Source organism: Astatotilapia calliptera, chromosome 7, assembly GCF_964374335.1.
Source record: "Astatotilapia calliptera chromosome 7, fAstCal68.1, whole genome shotgun sequence".
Classification (NCBI taxonomy): Eukaryota; Metazoa; Chordata; class Actinopteri; order Cichliformes; family Cichlidae; genus Astatotilapia; species Astatotilapia calliptera.
Genome location: NC_137428.1, coordinates 28074402 through 28098041, shown reverse-complemented (window position 1 = coordinate 28098041; position 23640 = coordinate 28074402). Strand labels below are relative to the sequence as shown.

The 23640-nt window shown below is 39.9% G+C and overlaps 1 protein-coding gene across 2 annotated transcripts in view; it reads left to right on the top strand.

The window, feature by feature from the left end:
- Window positions 1–9002: 9002 nt before the first annotated feature.
- LOC113025861 (transmembrane protein 132D) overlaps window positions 9003–23640 on the top strand; it is a 37731-nt gene continuing 23093 nt past the window's right edge. The window contains exons 1-4 of one of the 2 annotated variants that reach the window (XM_026174064.2): window positions 9003–9328; window positions 12253–13180; window positions 19045–19191; window positions 23351–23522. In XM_026174064.2, coding sequence (XP_026029849.2) covers window positions 9265–9328; window positions 12253–13180; window positions 19045–19191; window positions 23351–23522 — 1311 coding nt within the window. In that variant the 5' untranslated portion in view covers window positions 9003–9264. The remainder of the gene's footprint in view (window positions 9329–12252; window positions 13181–19044; window positions 19192–23350; window positions 23523–23640) is intronic. The other variant, XM_026174063.2, reaches the window with a different exon arrangement.

Genomic DNA, 23640 nt, shown 5'->3' with positions numbered 1-23640 from the left:
TATTATGCCTGTATTATTATTTATAGCTACCGAGAAATTGTTTGCTCAAACATGACCACGTGCTTTTGTCTCATCCCAGTTACAAAGCAACACCCCTGCTCTCCCCTTTCTCAGAAACACATGCAAATGTATCAATATCACCGTGCTCCCCAAAAATATAGGAGTCAGGAGGGGAAAGAATATACAAGAATATTGTCTTAGGTACATTTTAAATCGAAAATGCATAAACAACAGACTAATATTTACCTTTTATTTCCTCCATTCTGCTCTTATTAGGGGTTTGTACAGCTGCTGTCGTGCTGTTACACAACAATCCTCAGGGGGGCAGCAGTGATTTTTAGTTGGATGCTGATAGTACATGTAGAGTGTAGTTAAGTAATGAGTTATATCATACATGCACTAACAAACCAGTGGATCTCAGGAATGCTTTTAATTGGGTGTCACAGAGAAGCTTTATACCACAAAAATCTCAAATGGCTGAACTTGAGGAAAAGTTCTTCAGCCCTTTTCCTCCCTGCCTCTAGCAACGTCTTACACATGCATAGATATTTCATCATTCGCTTAAACTGAATATTGACTTAAACAAGGGAAAATCCCCCCCCCCCCAAAAAAAACTTTGAAGACTGAGCAGCACGGTTGGAAAATACTGCAGTCTTTCACAAGAGTTTTTCTGAAATGCTCATTCTGTTCTCAGGGAGGCAAGAAAGAGAGGAGATTGAATTTGTATATCAATGAATCCATGTTTTCTTGCTTCTAATATATTTGCCTTTTCCTGTTCTTCCCCTTGCCTACCTCTCTCACACGGCCCCCTTCCTTTACTTCCCCACCCCTCCATCCACCTCTTCTCTTTCTCCTCAGCTTGCTCTTGCTCTTATTTTTTCCTCGCTATCCAACTGATCTATATTGAGCTGTATGTCTCCGGAGTCCCCTGGGCCAATGGATGTTTAAAATTCTTGCCAGTTGTAACCTCTCTATCACTCGCTTTCGTCCTGCCTGGCTCCCCACCACAGGGGGGCATAAGGAGACATTCATCTTCTGCTGGCCTTTCTGAATATTTTACAAAACCTCTGACTGCCAGTTAAACACTCCACGTCCATTTGACCCTCCTGCCCCCAAATCACAGCACGGATCTTCCAGGTGAAATATTTTAATGTGACTTTGATGTACTGACAGAACTTTTGTCATGCAAAGAGTCAGGGATTTCTTTTGAAGTCTCTTGGCTTGAATATATTTAAAGATGTGCTGTAAAAAGAACGTTTTATTACATATGTCACATGTATTTGATGATTTACCAACTTAGAGAGCCCAGAAGACAATAAAACAAAACTGCCCAACAACACAAGAGCAATAAGGTATGTACTGCTCTCCTCTCCCATTTCTTGTGCAAGTAGACTTTTTCACAGCAGTTTTTCTTTTTGTTTTTGACAATCTAAAGAACAGAATAATTCAAGTTTAGGTACAAATGTTTAAACTGCCTCAAGGCCCCATTAATGAAGCATAAGTAATTACCAAACAAATTCACATTAATCAAATGATCAGAAACTAATTGCTACACTGTAAACCTGCAGCTCTTAGTCCCTAGAGGCGCCTGCTTAATTTGCCTGCAGTAACCCAGCCTTGCAAGAGAAAAAAAAAAAAAAAGAAAAAAAAAAGGAATAATTTCTTGTCTGGCTTAAAATGCCACAGACGTACACTACCCGCACAAGTATTAATGGAATTTATGCGCCAGAAAATGCAAAATATAGCCGGATGGTATGTTATCTTTTGGAGCTGCATGTAGTCTCTTTTCACCTTAGGTGAGAAACTTTCAACAAAAAAGCTTGATCACACTGAACAAATAGTTCAACTGTGCGCCCATCCATCCCCTCCAACATTAATGGGGTTCCCAGCAGGTGGTTGGAGGTAAGCTTCTAACCTGTCCGACACAGCACTCTGTGGGAAGGTTGCTGGTTGGAGGATATATCACCTGGCCAGTAACTCAATGGAGGCATCCCACAGGGGCTGAAAACTGATGTTCATGGCAGCCACACTCCAAAAAGAGCATTCATTTGTCATAAGAGGATGGCTGTTGGCTGACGTCAGTGAAGGGAAGAGGCCAGGATACAGGCCTTGCCCTGGTGATTTATCTTTGGCTAAGACTGCTTGAAATGGGAGACATCCACAGTGCATGACTAGGCTGAAGAGCTCTGGGAGCTCCAGTGCAATGACTGTTGAAGAACCTGGCTTTTCTTTAGCCAGCTATAGGACTACTGTAAGTGTCATTACGCAGGTGTGACGACAGCTTTATGTTCGCAGACTACACTTGAGTACTCCCCAGAGATTTTAGCAGATAATACAGAAGCAGTTTGCAATGATTTCCACTCAGAGGGATTGCATATGGCTGCAATTGACTTGGTTGTTTTTGGGCCGCTTTTTCCATTCATTCGTTTTGTTCATGTGATCCCTGCCATATGGGTGAATCCCCAACAGGTTAAAAATGAGTTGAGTTGATTTGAGCCCTGCTTTATACATCGATGAAAGCAAACTTTATTACTTTTTGGCTCAAGATGAATAAGAAGCAGTATGAACGAACTCATGAGATGGAAAATTTAACTTTTCATTGACCTGGTGATCATGTAATATGTATGTAACTGTGTAACTGTATGCAACCCCTATTTGTTGTTTTTCTATATTTTCTGTTTTGGAAACAGACCTCCTAGTCAGCCAGTGTCTTTCTGTGTGGAGTTTTCATGTTCTCCATATTCATGCTCCAGCTTCTGTCCATGTACTCTGGTTTCCTCCCACAGTCGAAAGACACACAAGCCAGTTTAGATGTGTGTATATGAGAGTGTGTGGCTGGTTGCCATTTGAGGTAATGTCCTTGGGCAGTTTTCCTCATAGTTAACAGCCAGAGTCTGTTCTGGAAAGATCAGGGATTTTTCTTCATGCAATTGTAGTGTACCTAAAGGTTTCCTTTAAATTTCAATATTGCACTCCCTTTGGATCGATTTTCCACAAAGATAATATCAGCTTATTTGTATTTATTATTTGTATGCTGATGACACACGAATAATGCCATTTAATCTGCATGACTCCACTTCTATTACTCTAATCTTAAGGACAATTAAGAAACGTTTTCTCTCTTTAATGCAGACTGGAGATTAGGGTTATTTCATGTTAAAATTTGGCAACTATATCAACAGGATGCTTGAATTGCTTTTTTTAAGCTGAGGAACTACACCAAAGTAAAATCCATTCTCTCCCTCTTTCAATGTCATGAACACCACCATGCTAATCTCCTCATAACTGGATTACTGCATTTCACTATGCCTGGATATTGCACTGTCTCATCTGCAGCTGGTGCACAATGCAGTTGCAAGTCTTCTAACTAGTACCAGAAAAAGAAAAAAGCATTACACGGGTAGTCTGCTCTCATCAACTGCTTTTAACTGTTCCAGGTTAGTGAGTAATGAGGATCATGGTTTTTGTATTGGCAAATACAACATCAATATGACTCAACATCAATATGATCTGTAGTGCAGCAGATAACTTAACATTGCAGAGACATCATTCATGGGTGGATACAAGTGCGATGAGTGGTGCATACAGTTTTTGATATTTTTTGATTAAGCTTATTATCAATTTGAAAACTAAAATCGGTGGCCATTTTAAAAGACGACTGTCAACAAAAGCAAGAAAATATGATTTTTTTCCCCCAGTAAAGTAAAGTAAACTAGACTTGCCTTGTCTTTGTGTGTCTGTGTAGGTTCTCAGTCATCCAGGTCATGGTAGATGATGTAGATGGGAGCTTGGAAAGAAAAGCAACTGGACTTCTTTAAGTTTCTTGAAGATTTTTCACCTGTCATCCGAGAAGCTTCTTCTTCAGACACACAACCTTTTACACACCTTGGCACCTGTAATGAGGCACATGATCAATAGTGGGTCAACAACCCTCTTAAGGGACACTTATGGCTTAAATACCTGGAACTCTCCACCATTTGGTTTTAGAACTGAAGAAGGTTCTCAGATAAGAGGTGAAACATCTTCAAGAAACTTAAAGAAGTCCCGCCACTTTTGTTTCTTGTCTTAGTGTCATATCATGCATACTCAACCATGTAGAAGTTGACTTTAAAAGTCTGAAATTACTTTTTACCAGTTTGCAAACAGGGGAGTGGGGTCTATGGGTCTTTATAGTCCTCACTGGTAACTCATGTCTCAATCATGGTCATAGAAAATATTGTTCTTTATGATGTACAGTTGTCTGTTATTTAGAAGGTCTGTTGTTCAATGCCCAGCTCTTGCAAACTTATGTTGAAATATCCTCGGGCAAAGTACTCAACCCCAAGTATCATCTGATGCATCCATCTCTGCATGTGTGTGTGAATGTTAACAATGTATCTGTGGATGCAGCTTGCAGTGAAAAATACTGAATGTTAGGTGAAAGTAAAAAGGTGTTCGATAAACTGGACTGCAGGACTAAACTAGGAAAAGGGCAGAACACTAACTAACCTCACAAACTTGAGAGTGAAGTTATGGGAGATAGCCTGCCAGCACAGTGGTCATTAGTTGTCTTAAAACAAGACGGTTGTGGGTTTGAACCTGTCCAAAGACATTGTTGGCCGCCTCAGAGCTGAGTCAAGGATAAAGGAGTCTTCATGCACTGAATACATAAGTGAATGTTAAATGTCATGGTTGTATATATCATAGTGGTAAAAGAGGTAAAAAGGGGTAAAAGGTCAATCCCTTGACCTGCATAGCATCATGCAGCTAAAGCTATCACTGGACCAAAGGAAAAACACATAACAAATGTGTCATTGCAGTTATTTTGTTTTACGCGAAACAAAGAATCTCTGAAGACGTTTACTTACTTATAGTGAAAAGCATATAAATCAAGAGTAAAACCTTCTAAATGCATCCAGTTGGTTGAAATTTTGTAGGAAAAAACAGCACGGACCCCATGCTGCATGATGGCCAGATTTCAAGTGACTAATGGGAGTTTTCAATTTAATAGCTCCAGAGGGACAAATATGCAAATTTTGGCACTTGTATCCACTTTTAAAAGATTGTTTCAGTTATCTGTGGCACTACTGCGTTCACTGACACTTTTAAGAGATATCTTAAGACATAAATGTTTTCAATGGCCTTAGGCTGTTCTTAGTGGTCTTAACATTTTAGCTTTTAAAGTGCTCTGCCTTGTTCTTTGTATTTCTTTGAGCTTGCCGGTCTATTAATGTCTACATTTAGTTCTTTGGTCGACTCTGGCTGTTTTAAAACTTTTTGCTAGAGAGAGGACCCCAGGACCTTTGTCAGCACTTGAGGAGGAAGAAAACTTCAGCTTTTATTGCCAGCATCTTTCTCATAAAAATGAGAGATTTAAGATTAGTAAACTTTTGAAGTGTCACATCTATGAAGAGATGAGTTATAGATGAGTTAGTGTGACAGATCTGGAAAAGCAGGCACTGAAGCTAACAACAGATGGAATGCACATAACAAATATAATTATTTATGTATAATTAATTATTAATGCAAAAGGAATTGCATGCTTGAAACATCAGACAAGAGCTGAGTATGTTTTAAAACCAGTGTCATTTATAATTTGCAACAGATCTTAATATGCTTAACAGCTCATTTTTTTTAGCATGTATGTTTACAACAATCGCAAGGCAAACACTTACCAATTACTACAAAGACAACATACTGTACATGTAATAACTTGCCAGACATTGCCAGCAAGTGTAGATAAAAACACTGGATGTCATTTCTTCTGCTATTTATCTGTTTCAACAGCTCGGTGAGGCGCAGTCTTCCATTTAAAAAGAAATGTAATAAATTATTAAATGGATTAGTGTCCTGACCGCTGCTTCACATCAAATGACCTCTAAAAACCTTTGCGCCACCTGGTAGCAGCAGCTCTATATCCAGTACTGCAGTCACAGATGGTGACTCCAGCCACATCTCTGTCATCTCTAATGGCACTAGCAGCAGGTCGCATGTCTGGAAAAACAACTGAGATCTGGAGATGTTACCTGACTAAATAATCTGCAGTGTCAGTGTTGGCAATCCCATCCAGCCAAAAACAACAAAACAAAGCTGCTCGAATAGAAACTCGCTGACTTTAAAATGCATTGGAGGGGAACACCAGGCAAAATCAGATTCAACTACAGGGAGTGAAGAATTATTAAGCAAATGAGTATTTTGTCCACATCATCCTCTTCATGCATGTTGTCTTACTCCAAGCTGTATAGGCTCGAAAGCCTACTACCAATTAAGCATGATGTGCATCTCTGTAATGAGAAGGGGTGTGGTCTAATGACATCAACACCCTATATCAGGTGTGCATAATTATTAGGCAACGTCCTTTCCTTTGGCAAAATGGGTCAAAAGAAGGACTTGACAGGCTCAGAAAAGTCAAAAATAGTGAGATATCTTGCAGAGGGACGCAGCAGTCTCAAAATTGCAAAGCTTCTGAAGCGTGATCATCGAACAATCAAGCGTTTCATTCAAAATAGTCAACAGGGTCGCAAGAAGCGTGTGGAAAAACCAAGGCGCAAAATAACTGCCCATGAACTGAGAAAAGTCAAGCGTGCAGCTGCCAAGATGCCACTTGCCACCAGTTTGGCCATATTTCAGAGCTGCAACATCACTGGAGTGCCCAAAAGCACAAGGTGTGCAATACTCAGAGACATGGCCAAGGTAAGAAAGGCTGAAAGACGACCACCACTGAACAAGACACACAAGCTGAAACGTCAAGACTGGGCCAAGAAATATCTCAAGACTGGTTTTTCTAAGGTTTTATGGACTGATGAAATGAGAGTGAGTCTTGATGGGCCAGATGGATGGGCCCGTGGCTGGATTGGTAAAGGGCAGAGAGCTCCAGTCCGACTCAGACGCCAGCAAGGTGGAGGTGGAGTACTGGTTTGGGCTGGTATCATCAAAGATGAGCTTGTTGGGCCTTTTCGGGTTGAGGATGGAGTCAAGCTCAACTCCCAGTCCTACTGCCAGTTTCTGGAAGACACCTTCTTCAAGCAGTGGTACAGGAAGAAGTCTGCATCCTTCAAGAAAAACATGATTTTCATGCAGGACAATGCTCCATCACACGCGTCCAAGTACTCCACAGCGTGGCTGGCAAGAAAGGGTATAAAAGAAGAAAAACTAATGACATGGCCTCCTTGTTCACCTGATCTGAACCCCATTGAGAACCTGTGGTCCATCATCAAATGTGAGATCTACAAGGAGGGAAAACAGTACACCTCTCTGAACAGTGTCTGGGCGGCTGTGGTTGCTGCTGCACGCAATGTTGATGGTGAACAGATCAAAACACTGACAGAATCCATGGATGGCAGGCTTTTGAGTGTCCTTGCAAAGAAAGGTGGCTATATTGGTCACTGATTTGTTTTTGTTTTGTTTTTGAATGTCAGAAATGTATATTTGTGAATGTGGAGATGTTATATTGGTTTCACTGGTAAAAATAAATAATTGAAATGGGTATATATTTGTTTTTTGTTAAGTTGCCTAATAATTATGCACAGTAATAGTCACCTGCACACACAGATATCCCCCTAAAATAGCTAAAACTAAAAACAAACTAAAAACTACTTCCACAAACATTCAGCTTTGATATTAATGAGTTTTTTGGGTTGATTGAGAACATGGTTGTTGTTCAATAATAAAATTATTCCTCAAAAATACAACTTGCCTAATAATTCTGCACTCCCTGTATTTATACAATGCAGACTGTTTCAGATCCTTAAGTGTTTCTCTGAGGCACATATTTAATAACATGTAGTTAATCAGCCTCTGTTGTAAAGTGGGAAACTATTTATTCACCAGTGACACCTGCATGCTTTATGCTGTCACCCTGGCACAGGTGCCACCTCGTAATAAAACATGCACTAGGGTATTGAGTGCAGTGAGTTTATCTGACATACTGCGCCAGTAATTGCTTTAGAGAATGGGTATTTAAGACGGTGTTGGAGAGCGAACTAGTGAAGAAAAGTCTGACCAAGCTCATTAAACCCTGGTATTCTTTACCATAAAACTGATGCCAGCACTTAGTGTGATGCCTCTGGGCAAAAGAACAGCAGGTGGATTCCATAGTTTCTAAATGCAATCTTCCCCCTGGCCTTGCTTTGGCTACACGACACATACTATGGCAAGGACACCGTGCTATTCCAGTTTAGCCTTTGAACGGTTCAGCCTATCTCATTATAAAATTTTAGGTCAAGGCAGATCTAGTGATACACTTAAAAAAAAGAAAAGAAAAGAGAGACAAAGAGAGAGTTACAAAATTACCTCTGTGATTTTGAGTGTTAGGAAATTAAATATGGCCCGAGGGCCTGCAGTAGCACAGAAAAATACATCTAAGCTTAACTTAGAGTCTAAACTCACTAATCTCTAATATGTAAAAAAAAAAAAAAAGCCCTGTAAAATATTTTAGCATGCAGCTCCACGTAGAGATCTCAAATTGTAAAAAAATAAACGATACGTTTGTTTAACAGGGACTTATGGGCCTAAAAAACTAGAGTTAATTTGAGTGACTGCTGATGCTTTGTACCAAGTGTATGTGTGCTGTGACATCACGAAGCGTTTGTGACTGTATCCTCCTTCCTACGCTCCAAGTAATGTGTAACGCTGTCTATGAGTGAGAACATAAAGCTGACAGCTGGCAAAAAAACGCCCTACAGTTTTCTTTTCTCCACTCAAGACCAAAAGTCAAGCAATGCCACCCTTAAAGGCCGTCTGAAAGTACCGTGCACATGTACGACTAAGTAAGAAAAAATCATTTACTCAGTTACTTTCCCCCCCCTCATCCACAAGTGAGTTGTAGAAATCTATGATTATTATATGCTCAATTCAAGAAGGTCTCTATCCATCCTTAATTTGTTCAATCAAAACTAAAATGCGCATGTAGAAATCACTGATCCCCGACCTTGTATGCATTTAATTTGCCTGCGGCCCTTCCGATTATACCCACGTGGGTCTAGTTAATCTGCCCCGCGGCACATGTTTACTGATTTCTATCATGGTAAGAGCCGTGTCTGATGCTGTCCCACAGTGCCAGCTAGAGCACTGATGTCGGAGGGGGGGGAAAAACTGTCATCACTTAGAGGACAGGGAAGTACATTTAAAACTATTTTTTTCCTAGTTGAGCCTCTACATTCAGAGGAACCAAGACACTCTGCAATGTAATGCTTTGTTTCCAGCGCTGTTTTCCTACCGTGTGCGTGCAGTCACCAAAACTTACCTCCGTGCGTACTGGAGACCAAAACCTGCAACTTCACTAAAATGATGTTTTCCCTTCGTTTTCTGTTTCCGGTTGTCGCGGTGGCGGTTTTAACAGCTTTTGAAGGTGAGATTTATGATTGCTTTTGATGAACGATGATCAGTTTCAGCTTTTATTAATGCATTGGTTTGAAGTGGTCTGCTGGATGAGACGCAAATAACGCGTAAATGGAAAGCTTTAAATATGAAAACAACTGGGTTGGAACTAACTCAGAGGCTTCAGCTGTGTTTACAAGAGACGAGTAATGAAGATAAAATGTGTAGCTATTTTATACTCTTGTATATACTTTGATAGTGCAAGCACATACACACTGGGCATATTAAATGACTCTGCTGTAGTTTATTACGCACATCCAATATACTTTTGTTTCCTTTTGGCTTTTATCAGCACAAAATTTAAGCAGGCCCCAAAATTGCTATGGAGTTGTCATATTTGCTTGTCATGATTATTTTTTTGTATTTGACTGGCTCATAAAGATATAAAGTTGTGTTTCATATTTTTGTAGTTCTGTGGTTACCATCCATGGCCTAAGCCCATTTTGTTATCCCTCAGTCTAAATGAAAGTGACAGCATGCTCTCCAGTGTGCATCAGGAAGCCTCATCTGTGGGATTAAAGTGGCCTGAAGCTGAGGTTGCACAGCTGTTTCTCTGGTTGTTTAAAGATAACCTGCATTGGGAGCCACAGAAAGCAGTCTGTCCCTCTGTGATACCGACAGTATGCGAAAGACTACTGTTTGAGATTGCCTGGGTTTATATCTACCCATGCTATCTGTGGGTGCATTTTTTTCCATCACACATGCATGTGTGACTGCTGTATGTCTGCAACTGTGGAACTCGGCTGTGTTCTGACTGCGTGTCTAAGTGATAGGGTTCAGCCTTTGATATCTTCCCTGCTTGATCACCATGAATATGCATGACAGCCTTATCTTTTAGTCCAGTCACAGTCTGCTGTCTAATGTGTCTGTGAGCCTCTCTGAGTTAGAACTGCCAGTTGTTCAAAATTGCCATATGTGTAATTTTTTTCTGTAATATCTCTGGTTTATATACTTAAAGGGATCCTGCCAGGTCTGACCAGATTACTTTCTGATCAATACATTATTCTGTTAAGCAGCAGTTTTCATGAGCAGCGGGATAATTCTGAGGCTACAGCTAAGAAATACTGTGGATTATTTCTGTCTTTATGTTTTATGCTTCCATTAATTGCATTAAGTTTCACAGGAGATATTTAAACAAGCTGCATTTATAATCTTGCGACAGTATGGGCATAAGTCCCTTCATAATGAACAATTATCCTATTTTTAGATTTAAAAAGAAGGATAAGATTCGAGCTTTTCTCCCGTGCTGGTTTGAGCAGAATAATGATGGTAAAATAAAGTAGATGGTTCTTAAACTGGAGAGCAAACACAGCTGCCGCCAAAGCCAACATTTATGATTTTTTTGTTAGATTTTTTTTTAATTGCATTGTATAAAATCTTTGCACTATAGTCGGGTTGTAACAGTTTGAGTACTAATTCAGCAACCTCAGAAGTGAATCAGCATCAAAATCTAATTAGCTGAAATGTGTGCACCAAATGCAAAAAGAAATCAATTCATAGATCTTCAAATGTCTGTTCACAGACTAACATGATTAACAACATTGATTGTACACCCTAACAGTGAATTCTAAGTGTACAGTGCACTGTCAGCTAAATTAAATAATTATTAGTCCCAGACAGAGAGAATAGCTGGAAATGGCAAATGAGCATTGGTGTGCTTTTGTTTTATCTCAAACCTGCAGACACAAACTAATAATGTAGAACTAAAACTTTTATATTGGCCTGCATGTGAAATTCCTTACATCATTAGTCTGATCTCTGGGATCTATAAGACACTTTTCTTGTGTGTCTTTGTTTAATATCCACCCTGACATCTGATTTTCTTTTCCATTCAGCAAGTAATCTAATTTAAATATAAATTTATTCATGAAATATGGTTTGGAATCAGAAAACAATAATATACCACTTCTAATGCGTCTGAAGGAGAGGAATATTTTCTTTTCTAAAAGTTTTTTTTTTTTGTGAGGTAAGGGAAAGTCATATTCAAAAATTCGTATTAATCTTTGAGCACTTCAGCATGGAGGAGGGCAAATTACCAAGTGTCTCTGGCAGCGGGAAGAGTGATCTGTCATATACGGCGTTCTATCTGGACAAACAGTCATCCCACAGAAGTTACCAGACAGGCTTTTTAGCACTCGGATGCCACATTTCCTTTACTGGCTCGGATAGATGTAGTGAATAGCAGAGAATAGAATATCCGTTGCAGGACAGAAATGACGCAGACCTAATTTCCTCGTGTTTTAGAGCTTGAATGTTATAGTGATGTGTATAATTCTCTGTAATAAAGCCACATGCCATGGTTAATCTGGCTGAAAATTTAATCAGCAACTTGTATGCCTACTGGAATTGTTACCATCTGGTCGTATGATATGCAATAAGAATTACCCTGTTTGTCTTTCCTTTTTCAAGCCGCACAGTGTTTTGCTTTAGGAAACGTGAATCGTGTATTCAGGAAAAGTAAGGGAGAACAAAAATTCAGTGAAAGAAAATTAAAAGGCTGGTTTTTTTTTTTCTTTTCTCTTTTTGATGCAGGAACTATATTCAGAAATAAACCATGTTTGCTAAATGAAGTCATTTAATTGTTTTGAGTCTTGCTCGCCAAGACAGCCAACTGTCATCATCAGTGTCGTGATCCTGACTCTGTCCTTTTGGCGCCTACCTGAACCTCATGGCATCGACCCTTTGCTTTGCTTCTCCAACTCTGATCTCTTTTCAACCCTTCATCCTCCTGTCATCCTGTTTGCAGTTACAGTAGCAAACTAGCTTTGTGAGCAGTAACTGTGCTTGTCGGTAGATTTGAAACCTAAAACTGAACCTTGGAGTTAAAGCATATATATGGAAAATTTCTACCTAATTTCTCTAAAGTCCTAATTCCCCAAACTCATCATTTCACAGGTGCTGAGATTCCAAGAGTGGCTAAAGACACTGGGACATTCACCACTCCATCTCCAGTTTATCCCACCATCAAGTTTCAGGTCCTCAATGTGGACCACGTGTTTGTGAGACAGGACAGTCCACAGCCATCTGGGAACTCTAGCCTGAAAGCTCAGACTCAGACTTTTCTCATCACTGGACCTGGTGCTGGGCTTCTCCAGCCATCTGTCAATGCTTCATTTGGCCCCCTGACTCTAGATGCCTCTATTCCTTTAGATTTGCTCCTCAGTGGGCGCAAGATACTGCCAGTCATTTTGAGCCGCCAGGTTCGTTCCTCATCCCCAGTAGTTAAGATTCTTTTCCACATGCCCACAGAAAGCAATATCACTGCTTGGCAAGAAACAATGGGCTCTCTAGAAGATAATGGGAGGAAAAATGATGGAGCTAAGGCTAAGGATGGAGCTCACTGTGTCACGGCTTATGCCTTCTGGGAGACCAGAGAAGTTCGTGGGGCTTGTCTGGTGTCTCCTGGCGGCTTTTGTGTGGCACAGCTTAAGCCAGAACCCTCCTGGTTCAGCTCAGCCAGTAGATCAGGAAGCTCTAGCAGGGAAGCAGAAAGCACTGAAGGCATTAAGGGACTTCAGGGGAACCTTGTGGAAGTATACTTCCAGAGTCGGCGGGACCAGACTGGCCAGTGCACCCCACAGGATAGCCTGCAACGAGTAGGAGTGGGACGAGGCAGAGACACTGGTGGATCAGGGACACCAATGAGGAGGGTAGGAAGTGTCAGCCTGCTCAAAAGTCCACCAGGGAATCCCACCTTTCTTCGGCTGAGGCTGGGAGGCGCTGTGGTGATCCAGACTTCTTCAAAGCCCCTCAAGTCTGGTGATGTCGCAACGTTCTATGTCTTTCTTGCTAGTACGTCCACCTTGGAAAGTTTCACACTGAGGTGAGAGATATTCTATGTTATGCTGTTCTTGTCTGTTGAGCTATTTGGTCTTGAGTAATGACTTCTCGCCAGACTGAAAGCATTTTTAGTTTTTAAAGTCAGCTCTTGCACACATTACTTACTGATTTATTCAACAGTATTAAATTCACAAAGATCATGTGGGTCGACTATATTCTAAAGTTTCTTACAGTCCTCATGATCTAAAAGTCCTTACAAGAAACTGCGATGAGTCTCTTTTGATTGTCAAATCTGTTAGTATAGTTCTGATACTGTAAGTCGTGACTGCAGATGTCTGAGTTGCTGAAGGTAAGTAAAGTGAAGAAATTTACAAAAAATGATATTTTAGTTTAGTTCTTTTATGAAGTTAAAAGTCTTAGACTTAATTACTCAAGATATGCAGACTCGGAGAGTAACAACCTTTTTATGATTTTCATTATTCCTCCAGCCAAGGAGAGACCTGAATGTATGTTTTTAGTTCTGTTTGTTTAGGTGTCACAAACTTTATTAAAAACAGGCAGGGAAGTGGACGAACCCATGCAATTCTGATGATCTGGATCCCTTTTATGAAAATTAAACAGCAAAGCCTTTCCAGCTCCCTTCTTCTTGTGCTTAAAGTGACATTTAGGAAATGAAACGGAGAAAGGAAAACACTGTAATTACTCTCCAGTCTTGCTGAGGATGGAAGGGAAAATAGTTTAGGTTGAATTACATAAAAATTCATTGTTGCAATGAAACATGCGAAGCATGAAAAGACACTGGAACCAACTGGAATCATCAGGTCGTACGGCATATTGAAGCGTATTCATGAAGGATTAGCTCCATGCATTTAAACTGTTACTTAAGGCACTTGAACACTAATGGGCCTCACCATCAATGCCTTGCAGTTAAATGCTTGAGCGCCAGCAGGACTTGTCTTGCCAGCCACATTCACCGGTTTCACAAATTACTGACATGTTGTATCTTGTCTATGTCAACTTATCAGTTAGTGGAGGACTTACGGGGCGCACTCTTCCATAAACAAGAAAGTAATTGGTAAATGATTCACTGATTTTCATATCGCAACATGTCAACAGGGTTCTCTGGTTACTTGACTTCATAAATAATGCATCTAATAAATGGAGCAGAAAGACAAATAACTAAAATCTAAAAGGCCCCATTGGCTAAAAGTGAATTTAATATAAATATAGCTCTGCAACACGTAGAAACTCACAGCTGACTTTACAGACTTTTTCCCCTGCTGTTTTTTTTGTTTGTTTTTTTTAAAATGCACATCACTTGGTGGAGTAAAACTATTTATTTTTATCAGAACACTTTGCATCAGTCAATAGTAAAGCCATTGCACTGAGGTTTGTGTTTCCAGCCTGTGGTCTGATTAATGATTTTCTTTGAAATGCAAGACAAATTTCTTTCTAATCCCACGATTTAGTGATATTGTGCTGTCGTCATAACAACAGCGTAGTAATCTGCTGCAGGATACAAGCAAGTGGAGAGAAATATTAAGATGTGCATATTAATCCATAGGGCACACTGTTACCCTGTGGCTGTGTGTCATTCCCAGTGCTCTTCTCAGATATCAGGCAGCATTCACAAACACAAACATGCCTCCACGCACACACGCAAATGCAGAATCCCACTGACCTGAATGCACCTCTGCTTGCATTGTTGAAATTACGTGAATAAGATTTGGCAGAGAGACGCTGACCCTCTAACATCTGCTCTTGTTTTGACTATTTGCGAGGATTTACAGCCCCTTCACCTGAAATTCCCCAAATTCATACTCACTGACCGAACCAATGACATTCCTCTAGTCAGGTCAGTGATTTTGGTCTGTGTATTTATGACCTGCTGCCACATCCAGAATGAGATTGGACAAGAAGAGGGGACTGAGTGCAGTAGCTGAGTCCAAGTGAAGGCTAGCTCTGAGGAGCTTGGCAAAGTGATTGATTCCTCCTGGGAGAAATCCCAGCTCTACTTCGCTCTTTGGCCCAAGATTGAGTCCACTCCAGCAGAGTTAGGCCAGATAATCTGTGCCCCTGATTGAAAGTGAATTAAGAGGTTAACCCTTTCGGGTAGAGATGATCTGGGCTGCCAGGACTGATTATGTGTATGTTTTGTTTTGGGTTTCTTTGTGCGTGTGTGTGGTTTTCCACCTGTTAACCACAGGCAGCTTTTAAAAAAACAGTACAGAGACATAAAACAGTCTGTTCACAGAGGCCGCTTTTGCAGCAAAAAATAATTTTAGGTTACCCGAATGCCTAAAAAAACAAAAGAGGCAAGAGCTTTGCAACTTTCGCAGCTTTAAACAAAGAGATGAAGTTTGGTAAACCAGGGGTGAAGAGTTGCTCAGTTTAAAGGTCGATATCCGCTCTGTCCCCCACCTGTGGTTGTGAACTCTGGGTAGTGAGTGACAAAGACAAAGCGTGGGGATAAAAGTGGCTGAAATGAGGTTTCTCTGCAGGGAAGCCTGTGTCTGCCTGTGAACAAGAAGCGCAGTGATCCAGGAAGATCCTGACGTTGAGTTACTGCCTCTCCACACTCAATAGGAGCCAGTTGAAGTGGTTTGCACCCCTGGGAAGGGTGGTCATCAGGTGCTGTTGTCACTGTGATGCTGAGCTGGGCAAGCAGCAAGAAAATGATTCACTGCATATAGCAAAAGAATACATTTATCCTTGGCTGTAATTTCCCCTAACTAAAACACAGTTTGACTTTTTTCTAAACTATGATCACAATGACAAATTATTATGCCTTAAAAAGGCAGCAAATTAAGATTTAAGGGAAATGAAAGACAAACATCCTCAAAAATTGTTTCATTATTTTAAAATTTGTATTCTGATCTGCCCGACTGAGTCAGTATCTGCATTTATTGTTTTTCAAACATTAATTAAAATCACAAATGAAAACATGTGCCTTTGGCATAAGAGTTTTGCTTCAGATAGTAATTTCTGTGCAAGTCTTTATCTGGCACGCATTGAATTTTCAGCAGAACAATATGTGTGTGGGTGCCTGAGTGTGTGTTTAAATGTGCCCTTAATTCTTGCCTACTGTATTTTGCCTTTGAAACCACTCTAACACTGACCTCAGTCTCAGGGGTTATTGATCTGTCTGGTCGCTCTTTGATTACAAATCTGTATTTTTAAGTGTGTGTATTTGGATGTGTGTGTCAGTGTGCTAAGCCTAATGCCACGCACTTTTCTGCTGACCCTTATTCTAGCAGGAATCTGCTCCAGTCATCCTGTCATATTGTTCTTCAACTGTTTGAAATCTGATTTGGAGCCGAAATAACAACAGGCTGTTAAAAGAGATGGACTGTTTGTTGTAAAATAACAGGTTTTCACTCCATGTCACTTCTTCTAATAAATGCTTAAGCCTTGCACGTCTTAAACTGATGGCAGGAAGAGTATTTTGGAGTTGACATAATGAAAATGTTGATCTGGCTTCCTTAAAGACGAAGCAGGTGAAGGAGGTTTTAATGGTATTTTCAATGTGTTTACCTCGATATTTTCTTGAAGAACAGACATTCTGTCACAACCACAGTCTATCTGTTGCTCTCTATATGCTCGTGGGCTGAATTTCACTTTGAACATTGCTGGCACCTTGCTGAATCCTTGAAATTTGAATCTGTCTGCTTCACAAATGTCTGGCCATGCCATACAAAGGTTTACCATTTATTTTACTCTGCATGGGGCCATAATTTACAAATCAAATCGTGAACAGAACAGTACTCTGCAAAAACCTTGAGTCACTCGTTATTTCTTTATAGTTTGCGACCATCTTTTTTCTTCAACACAGCCTGAACTCTCTCTTAGGAAAGCTTTCTTGTAACTTCTTTAAGGAGTCTTCAGGATAGTTCTCAAGGCCTCTTGAAGGACATTCAAAGCTCTTCTTTGGATCTTGTCTGCCTTTTGTTTCATTTTCTCTTAAAATGATCCCACACTGCTTCAGTAATGTTGACGTCACTATCTGTGGAGTCCAGTACATGACTGATAGTGCTCCACTTGTTTTGCAATCTATTATTATTATTATTATTATTATTATTTTACCTCTTTCTTAACCTCCACTTCACATATTGATAACAAATTGAACATAAGATCTGTTGCTTCTGCTTTTCAGTTAAATTCTTGTGTAATTTGGCACCTTCATGTTTAGCCTTCCATAAGAAAGGCTTCTTAACAGCTACCCTTCCACTACGACCATTTCTGATGAGGCTTCAGTGAACAGCAAATGGATCAATTAAAGAGCCACATGTACAGTATCTCTGAATTCCTGGGTCAGTTCTTTGCTGGAATTTTTCCTTCTTCTTTAGGATATGGCGCTCAGATACTATAAATCTGCTATAGATAGGTTTTAAGCTTGCTACTTCTTTTGTCATCTACTTTTCCTCAGATTTTTTAAGGACAAGCTGCACAACATGCCAAGACTTTCAGCTAACAGTTTGGGAACTGATTAGGCTGAAAATGAATGAAAACGCAACCAGTGTCCAAGGAAAAACTTCCTCCACAAAGCTTGGAGAACTGTTGCTCAAGACCACTTAAAAAAATCCAAGAAAGCCTGGAAGCCCTTGGGAGCAAAATGAATGGTTTTAATATTTTTTTTTTTAATCTGAAAAATGTTTCCAATGAGCATCAGAGTAATTTCTCCATAGACTTCTTAACTGCTTTCTTTTTGGAAAAAGAGGGAGTCATCATCTGCAGGTCACTAAAAACAATGCAGGTTTAAGGATTTCTGGTTTCACGTCTCAGACTCATTTCCTTTTTATAATATAATTAGCCAATCATTGCACTTCGAACAGGGATCTGAAGGATTTGTTCCCCAAGTATCACTTTTCAGTTTTCAGATCTGTAACACTTGTGGTGGCTGAACTTATGAGCTAGCTGGGTGCAGCCTTAGAGACAGGGTAAAGAACTCAGCCATCCAGAGGGAGGTCAGCATGGAGCCGCTGCTCCTTTGTGTCAAAAGGAGCCAGCTGAGGTGGTTTGTGCATCTGACCACAATGCTTCTTGGGTGCCTCCCTTAGCGGTGGCTTTCTGAGTATGTCCAATTGTGAGGAGACCCCAGGGGAGACCCAGAACTCGCTGGAGAGATTGTGTATCTCATCTTGCCTGTTAACACCACAGTATCTCCCAAGAGGAACTAAAAATGTTACCAAGAAAAATAATATCCTGTTGAATCTGCTACCATCATGGCCCTACATCATATAAGAAGATGGATGGATGGACAGAAAACTTGTGGTGATAGCTGGATTTGCAGGATTTTTCTCGTTTGGCACACGTGTGTGTGTGTGTGTGTGTGTGTGTGTGTGTGTGTGTGTGTGTGTGTGTGTGTGTGTGTAAGACATGTGATTAACTGATTTTCAGATCTTCTAATGGCTAATGGGAATTAAATAACCCCACTAATTCTCAGCCTTCAAGCAACCTGTGACTCAGTTTGTCAGTGACTCACCTTGTTCAACACGAGCAGCAAAGCACACATAAGATCGCAGAGAAAACCCACACGTTGTCAAGCAAGTGCACACAACCCTTAGTAACCTTAGTACCTGTGTACATTATACTAAAAGATATGGCAAATATTGTTGTTGCACATCCAAAAAGAGACAGATGCAACAGTTCAAATATTTCTTTTGAGCGTCAGAACAATTCCGTATAACCCGACGTTGTCCGTTACAGCAGAAAATCACATTGCATCATGTTCTGTAATAAAAGATTCAAACATTATGAAGCTTTCTTCATTCCTAATTCTTTATTGTTACACAGCACATCCCCTGTCCTGTCTTTGTTTTTATGACATTTTACAAAAAGTCTACAAAAGTGTACAAAGTTGCACTTTATACTAAGTGTCCTATTTATATGTGCATGTCTTTGCTGCAGGGCTGCAGTAAAGATGGGCCTGTCATTCAGTGCAGCTCGGCCCAGTGACTCAGCACTGTGGGACATGGTGGTAGAGCCTGGCAGAGGAGCAGCTCCAAACACGGTGTCTGTTGTTTGCCGCAGGAAGGTTGCTGTCACTGCAAAGAGGTCAGTCTACTGCGCGTACAGTGCATATGCCTGTTTTCACTAGACCCTTCACATACCCTTCGTAAAACACAGTTTCTCCACACTCATGAAGCAATCTTTTCTCGTTGTTTATTCTGTGGAGACGTCTATTGTCATAGAGATTTCAATAACCGCTGCTGCTACCTGAAGGAAAAGTGATCAACAGTGTGTTTCAGTGTTGCATTCACTTCACAGGGCAAAATGAATGTTTTTAGATGAAAAGAGAAAAAAAGAGAAGAAAAAGAAGCATTATGCTTGGTGATGCGCAGACTGTATCCATTTTCATATAATAGACATTTTTCTCTGAGGAGGTAAGAGTGTCTCCCTGCGTGTCTCCAATTTCTGCTCAGAATAAATGAGATGTTCTTCAGGTGCAATTTTTTATCCCTTCCCACTAGTAATACTACTCCTACTACTATAACTGCTGCTCCTATTAATAATAACAATAACAAAATTATGTCCCGTAAGGACTGACCACCCAAAATAGCAGGCATGGGATTTAACAACTAGAGGACATTAGACTGTCTTTATCCAGTTTCACAAAACCATTACTTCCTGAATATGTTATGGAACCTTGCAAAGGTGTTGTGATCAATAGTGACAATGCTGTTACGTATCATGTATATGAGACTACGCATAGCAAGATTTTCCTGTGTTTCCTGTAAACATAGTACCGAGAATATGATCAGAAGCTGCGTAGCAGGATTACTCTGCTTCATGTAAAAACATCATGTGACACTGAAAGAATAAGACTTTAAACTGTGGGGAAAAGAATAAATCCAGACAATCATATACTGTAACTACTTTGATATTGTTGGTTGTGGTGTTTAAATCCTCTTTTTTTTAAAATATCTGGATGTAAATTAATTTCACATAGTCCCTCATATGCAAATATAAGCAAACATGTTTTGTATGTATAATACTTAATATTTAAAGAAAAAAAGAGGTAAGACTTATAGAAGAATGAAAATATTAAGATATTTGTTTAAATTCAGAATAAATATATTCTATTTTTCTTCTTTTTACTGTAAAACACATTACTTTGTGCAATTATACATTTATGATCATTTATAATCTTAATTCATCTTGTTTCTCTCTGAACTTCCTATAAAACAAAAAGTCCTCCATTTCCCCAGTTCTGTGAGACTTTACCAGTCAAATAGCTTTGAAATATGAGAAATCAGTAAAGAAATAAAAGTGCTTCCCTTTGACTTTGTTTATTTTAACAGTAAACAAAGATTAATTAAAACTTCGTAGAACTTTCTCCACCTCTTTTTCCCGATGCACACCAGCTGAATACATCAGTAGTGTCTGATGCTGATGTTGGTGACACACCAGCAGCCACCTTTACCCAGCAACCCCCGCCCACACAAACACACACCACCCGCCATCCGTCCGACCCACATATCCGTAATAATCCATAATCATGGCCACGTTATCCGGGCTTAAGCGCTTGCACGTTCCGAAGTGGAGATTAGGGAGTAGAGATATTCCAAGTCGTGTTTCTTGTGCTGAGCTTCCACTGGGGAACACGTACGCACATGCAAGGCCTGCAAACACACACTCGCATGCAAATGCACACAAACACACACACATACTCTCACCACTGTGCTCTGAAGTCATGATGCATCCATGGCTTTAAAGCCCCCCTCTCCATAGATGGTTTCTAGGAAAGAGGGTCATAAACCCCTCCTGTGTTTCTCTCTCTCTCTCTCTCTCTCTCTCGCTCTCGCTCTCTCTCTCGCTCTCTCTCTCGCTCTCGCTCTCTCGCTCTCTCTCTCGCTCTCGCTCTCTCTCTCTCTCTCTCTCTCTCTCAAGGTATTCACATTGTGAATCATTTCAATCTGTTTAAAATCTGCCCGGCTCTATTTTACTTACACGAAAACACATAAAGATTAGACTTTTGGAATTAATTTTAGACATTTTTTAGCCTCTACTGCTGGAAAGGACAATGAAGCAGAGAGAAAAAGGGGGGAGAGAGAGCAGGGTAGCAACATGCAGGAAGTGCACTGGGGTGGAATCAAACCCATATGCCTTGCAGCATATGGGTTGCCTTCTTACCCCAGTGAGCTCAACCAGCACCTGAGTTTTAAGTGTTCTTTTTATATTAGTGTCTTATTTGGATATTTTATACTCATGCTTTTCCACGACTCTTATGAAAAATGGAGAAAAAAACCCACTTTCCTGTCAAATTGTATGTTTGGCATAAGAAGCTCAACATCTCTTTGATAACAGTTTCAAATGAATATGGGACAAAATGGAAGGAAAAAGTGAGCCTAACTCTGTCCAGAAGTAACAAAATCCACTTACCAGTGTCTCTAACGCTCACTGATTACCACATGGTATCTCTTTAATCTGTACAAAAATCCAAGAGGGTTAAGGGCTAAACCCCTTTTTTTGGCCTGGCAAGCCACTTCCCCCACCCCAATGTCAGTCTTCACACTAAGCTAAGTTGGCATGGTGCTGGTATATACTAAGAAAAGCTTAATCTTTTTATCTAACTCTAATTTATGCTTATTTACCACTTTAAAAAAAAAGGCAGAAAATGCTGAGTTTGTTTGGTCGTCATTGCCAACATTTTTCACCGATCTTCTGCGACAAGCTTCATGTTGCCCACGAGAATCTTGCCCTTTAAATGCAGAAAACAGATTTTCACGTTTCATGTTTTTCCAGCCTAAAGAATCAATTGCAGAACACTCTGATTTCCTTATAATCAATTATTTTAATCTTCAAGCATTTCAAAGCTTACAGTTGCGCATAACCCAAAAAGAAAATGAAAAAAGTTTGTTTTGTGTCTTTTCAGTTGCGACCTAGAGTGCTTCACATAACCTCATCGTGACCTCGTTCATTGCACTTTGTTATCGTATAACGCTCAGTCCATGGCATACTTTTGATGCAGCGCGAGCGTTTCTGTATATCCTGTATGTATTTGCATTGCTTTTTCTTACCACCGATTTCAACACTGTTCATCCTTTTAAAATTCAAGTTTCAATCATGTAGAGATTCATTGTTTTGCTTTATGCAAAGTTTTGCTCCACTTCAAAGTGCCACACTTCCATTCACACCCTGCTTCATTTTCCCTTTGATCTCTTCCTGCTGACAGGTATGCCTACACACTCTCCAACATTAAATAACATCACATCCCATTTCATTGACAATCCTTTGACCAGAATACTTGGCTGAAGTCTCTGCCAGCTCACTTAATCTTCTCTCCACACTCTCACTTTATTCTTCCATCTGCTGATGGAAATGAGACCTCATGTGTATCGTCTTTACTTTCCAACATAACATGTGGGTTTTCACAGAGTTCAGATTAAGCTCTCTCCATTTAATTTTCTCATTTTATTCTCCAAGGAACACTATTGACTATTCACTACAGCTAAGCTCCTTTTGCACTTGGACCATTTTTAGTAGGAAAGCTGCATTATGTGAGTGAGTGTACAATCAATACATTATATACACTCACCAGCCACTTCATTAGGTACACCCTGCCAGTACAGGGTTGGATTCCCCTTTGGCTTTCAGGGCTGCCTTAATTTTATGTGGCATAGATTCAACAAGATGCTGGAAACATTCAAAGGAGATTTTAGTCCATATTGGGCATGTGGTACTAACATGACACGATAGGATCCTAATATGTTAAGTATCAACCAGCATTACCTTATTATTATGAGGTTACTACCACAAGTCAGCATATAAAATGAATAAAATTATATAAAGAGAGACCATTTTATTGCTAGCAGGCTGTTATATTGTTAGCAGAATATTACTATACTATTGTTACCACAGGTTTGTGGCCTATTATAACCCAATAACATAAAGTTCAATGTGATATTACTTAGCTACAGCACGCTTGATAAAAGATTATGACCTGGCTTTGTTAATTAAGTAGTAATAATTTGCTATTTGCTAAATGTTCGCTACAACCTTGATATGTAATATGTATTCTCATATTCTACAAAAATGAAATATTAAACTTAAGCATTAAAGCCACACCTGCAGTTAGGTAGATTTTGCATTAAAAGTAGTCAGTAGTAAAAAAATAGATGCAATTGTGCTGACTGCTCTTCACCAAAACATATCTAGGCTTGCTTTAATTTGCCTAAACTCATTTTAAATATCATTTTGAATCTCTAAACAGGGGCCTTTTGGAGGTTTTACAACTGGACTTTGTACCAAAAGCTGTTTCACAGCAGGTTGAAAGTCAGACCATCTCCTGGCGTCTGGAGTTGCCAGGGAATGTGAAGGATGTGGGCGTAACGCGGATCTACACCACCCAGAGAGATTACGTGGGGCTGGCACCGCTGGTGATGGTGAGAATTGTTTTAGCATAACGTATATTGGAGTATATTTATTTGAAATATCATACTATAGCATAAATCTATGTGTATAAGATTATGCATGTTTCATATATCTTACAGTTGTTTGCAT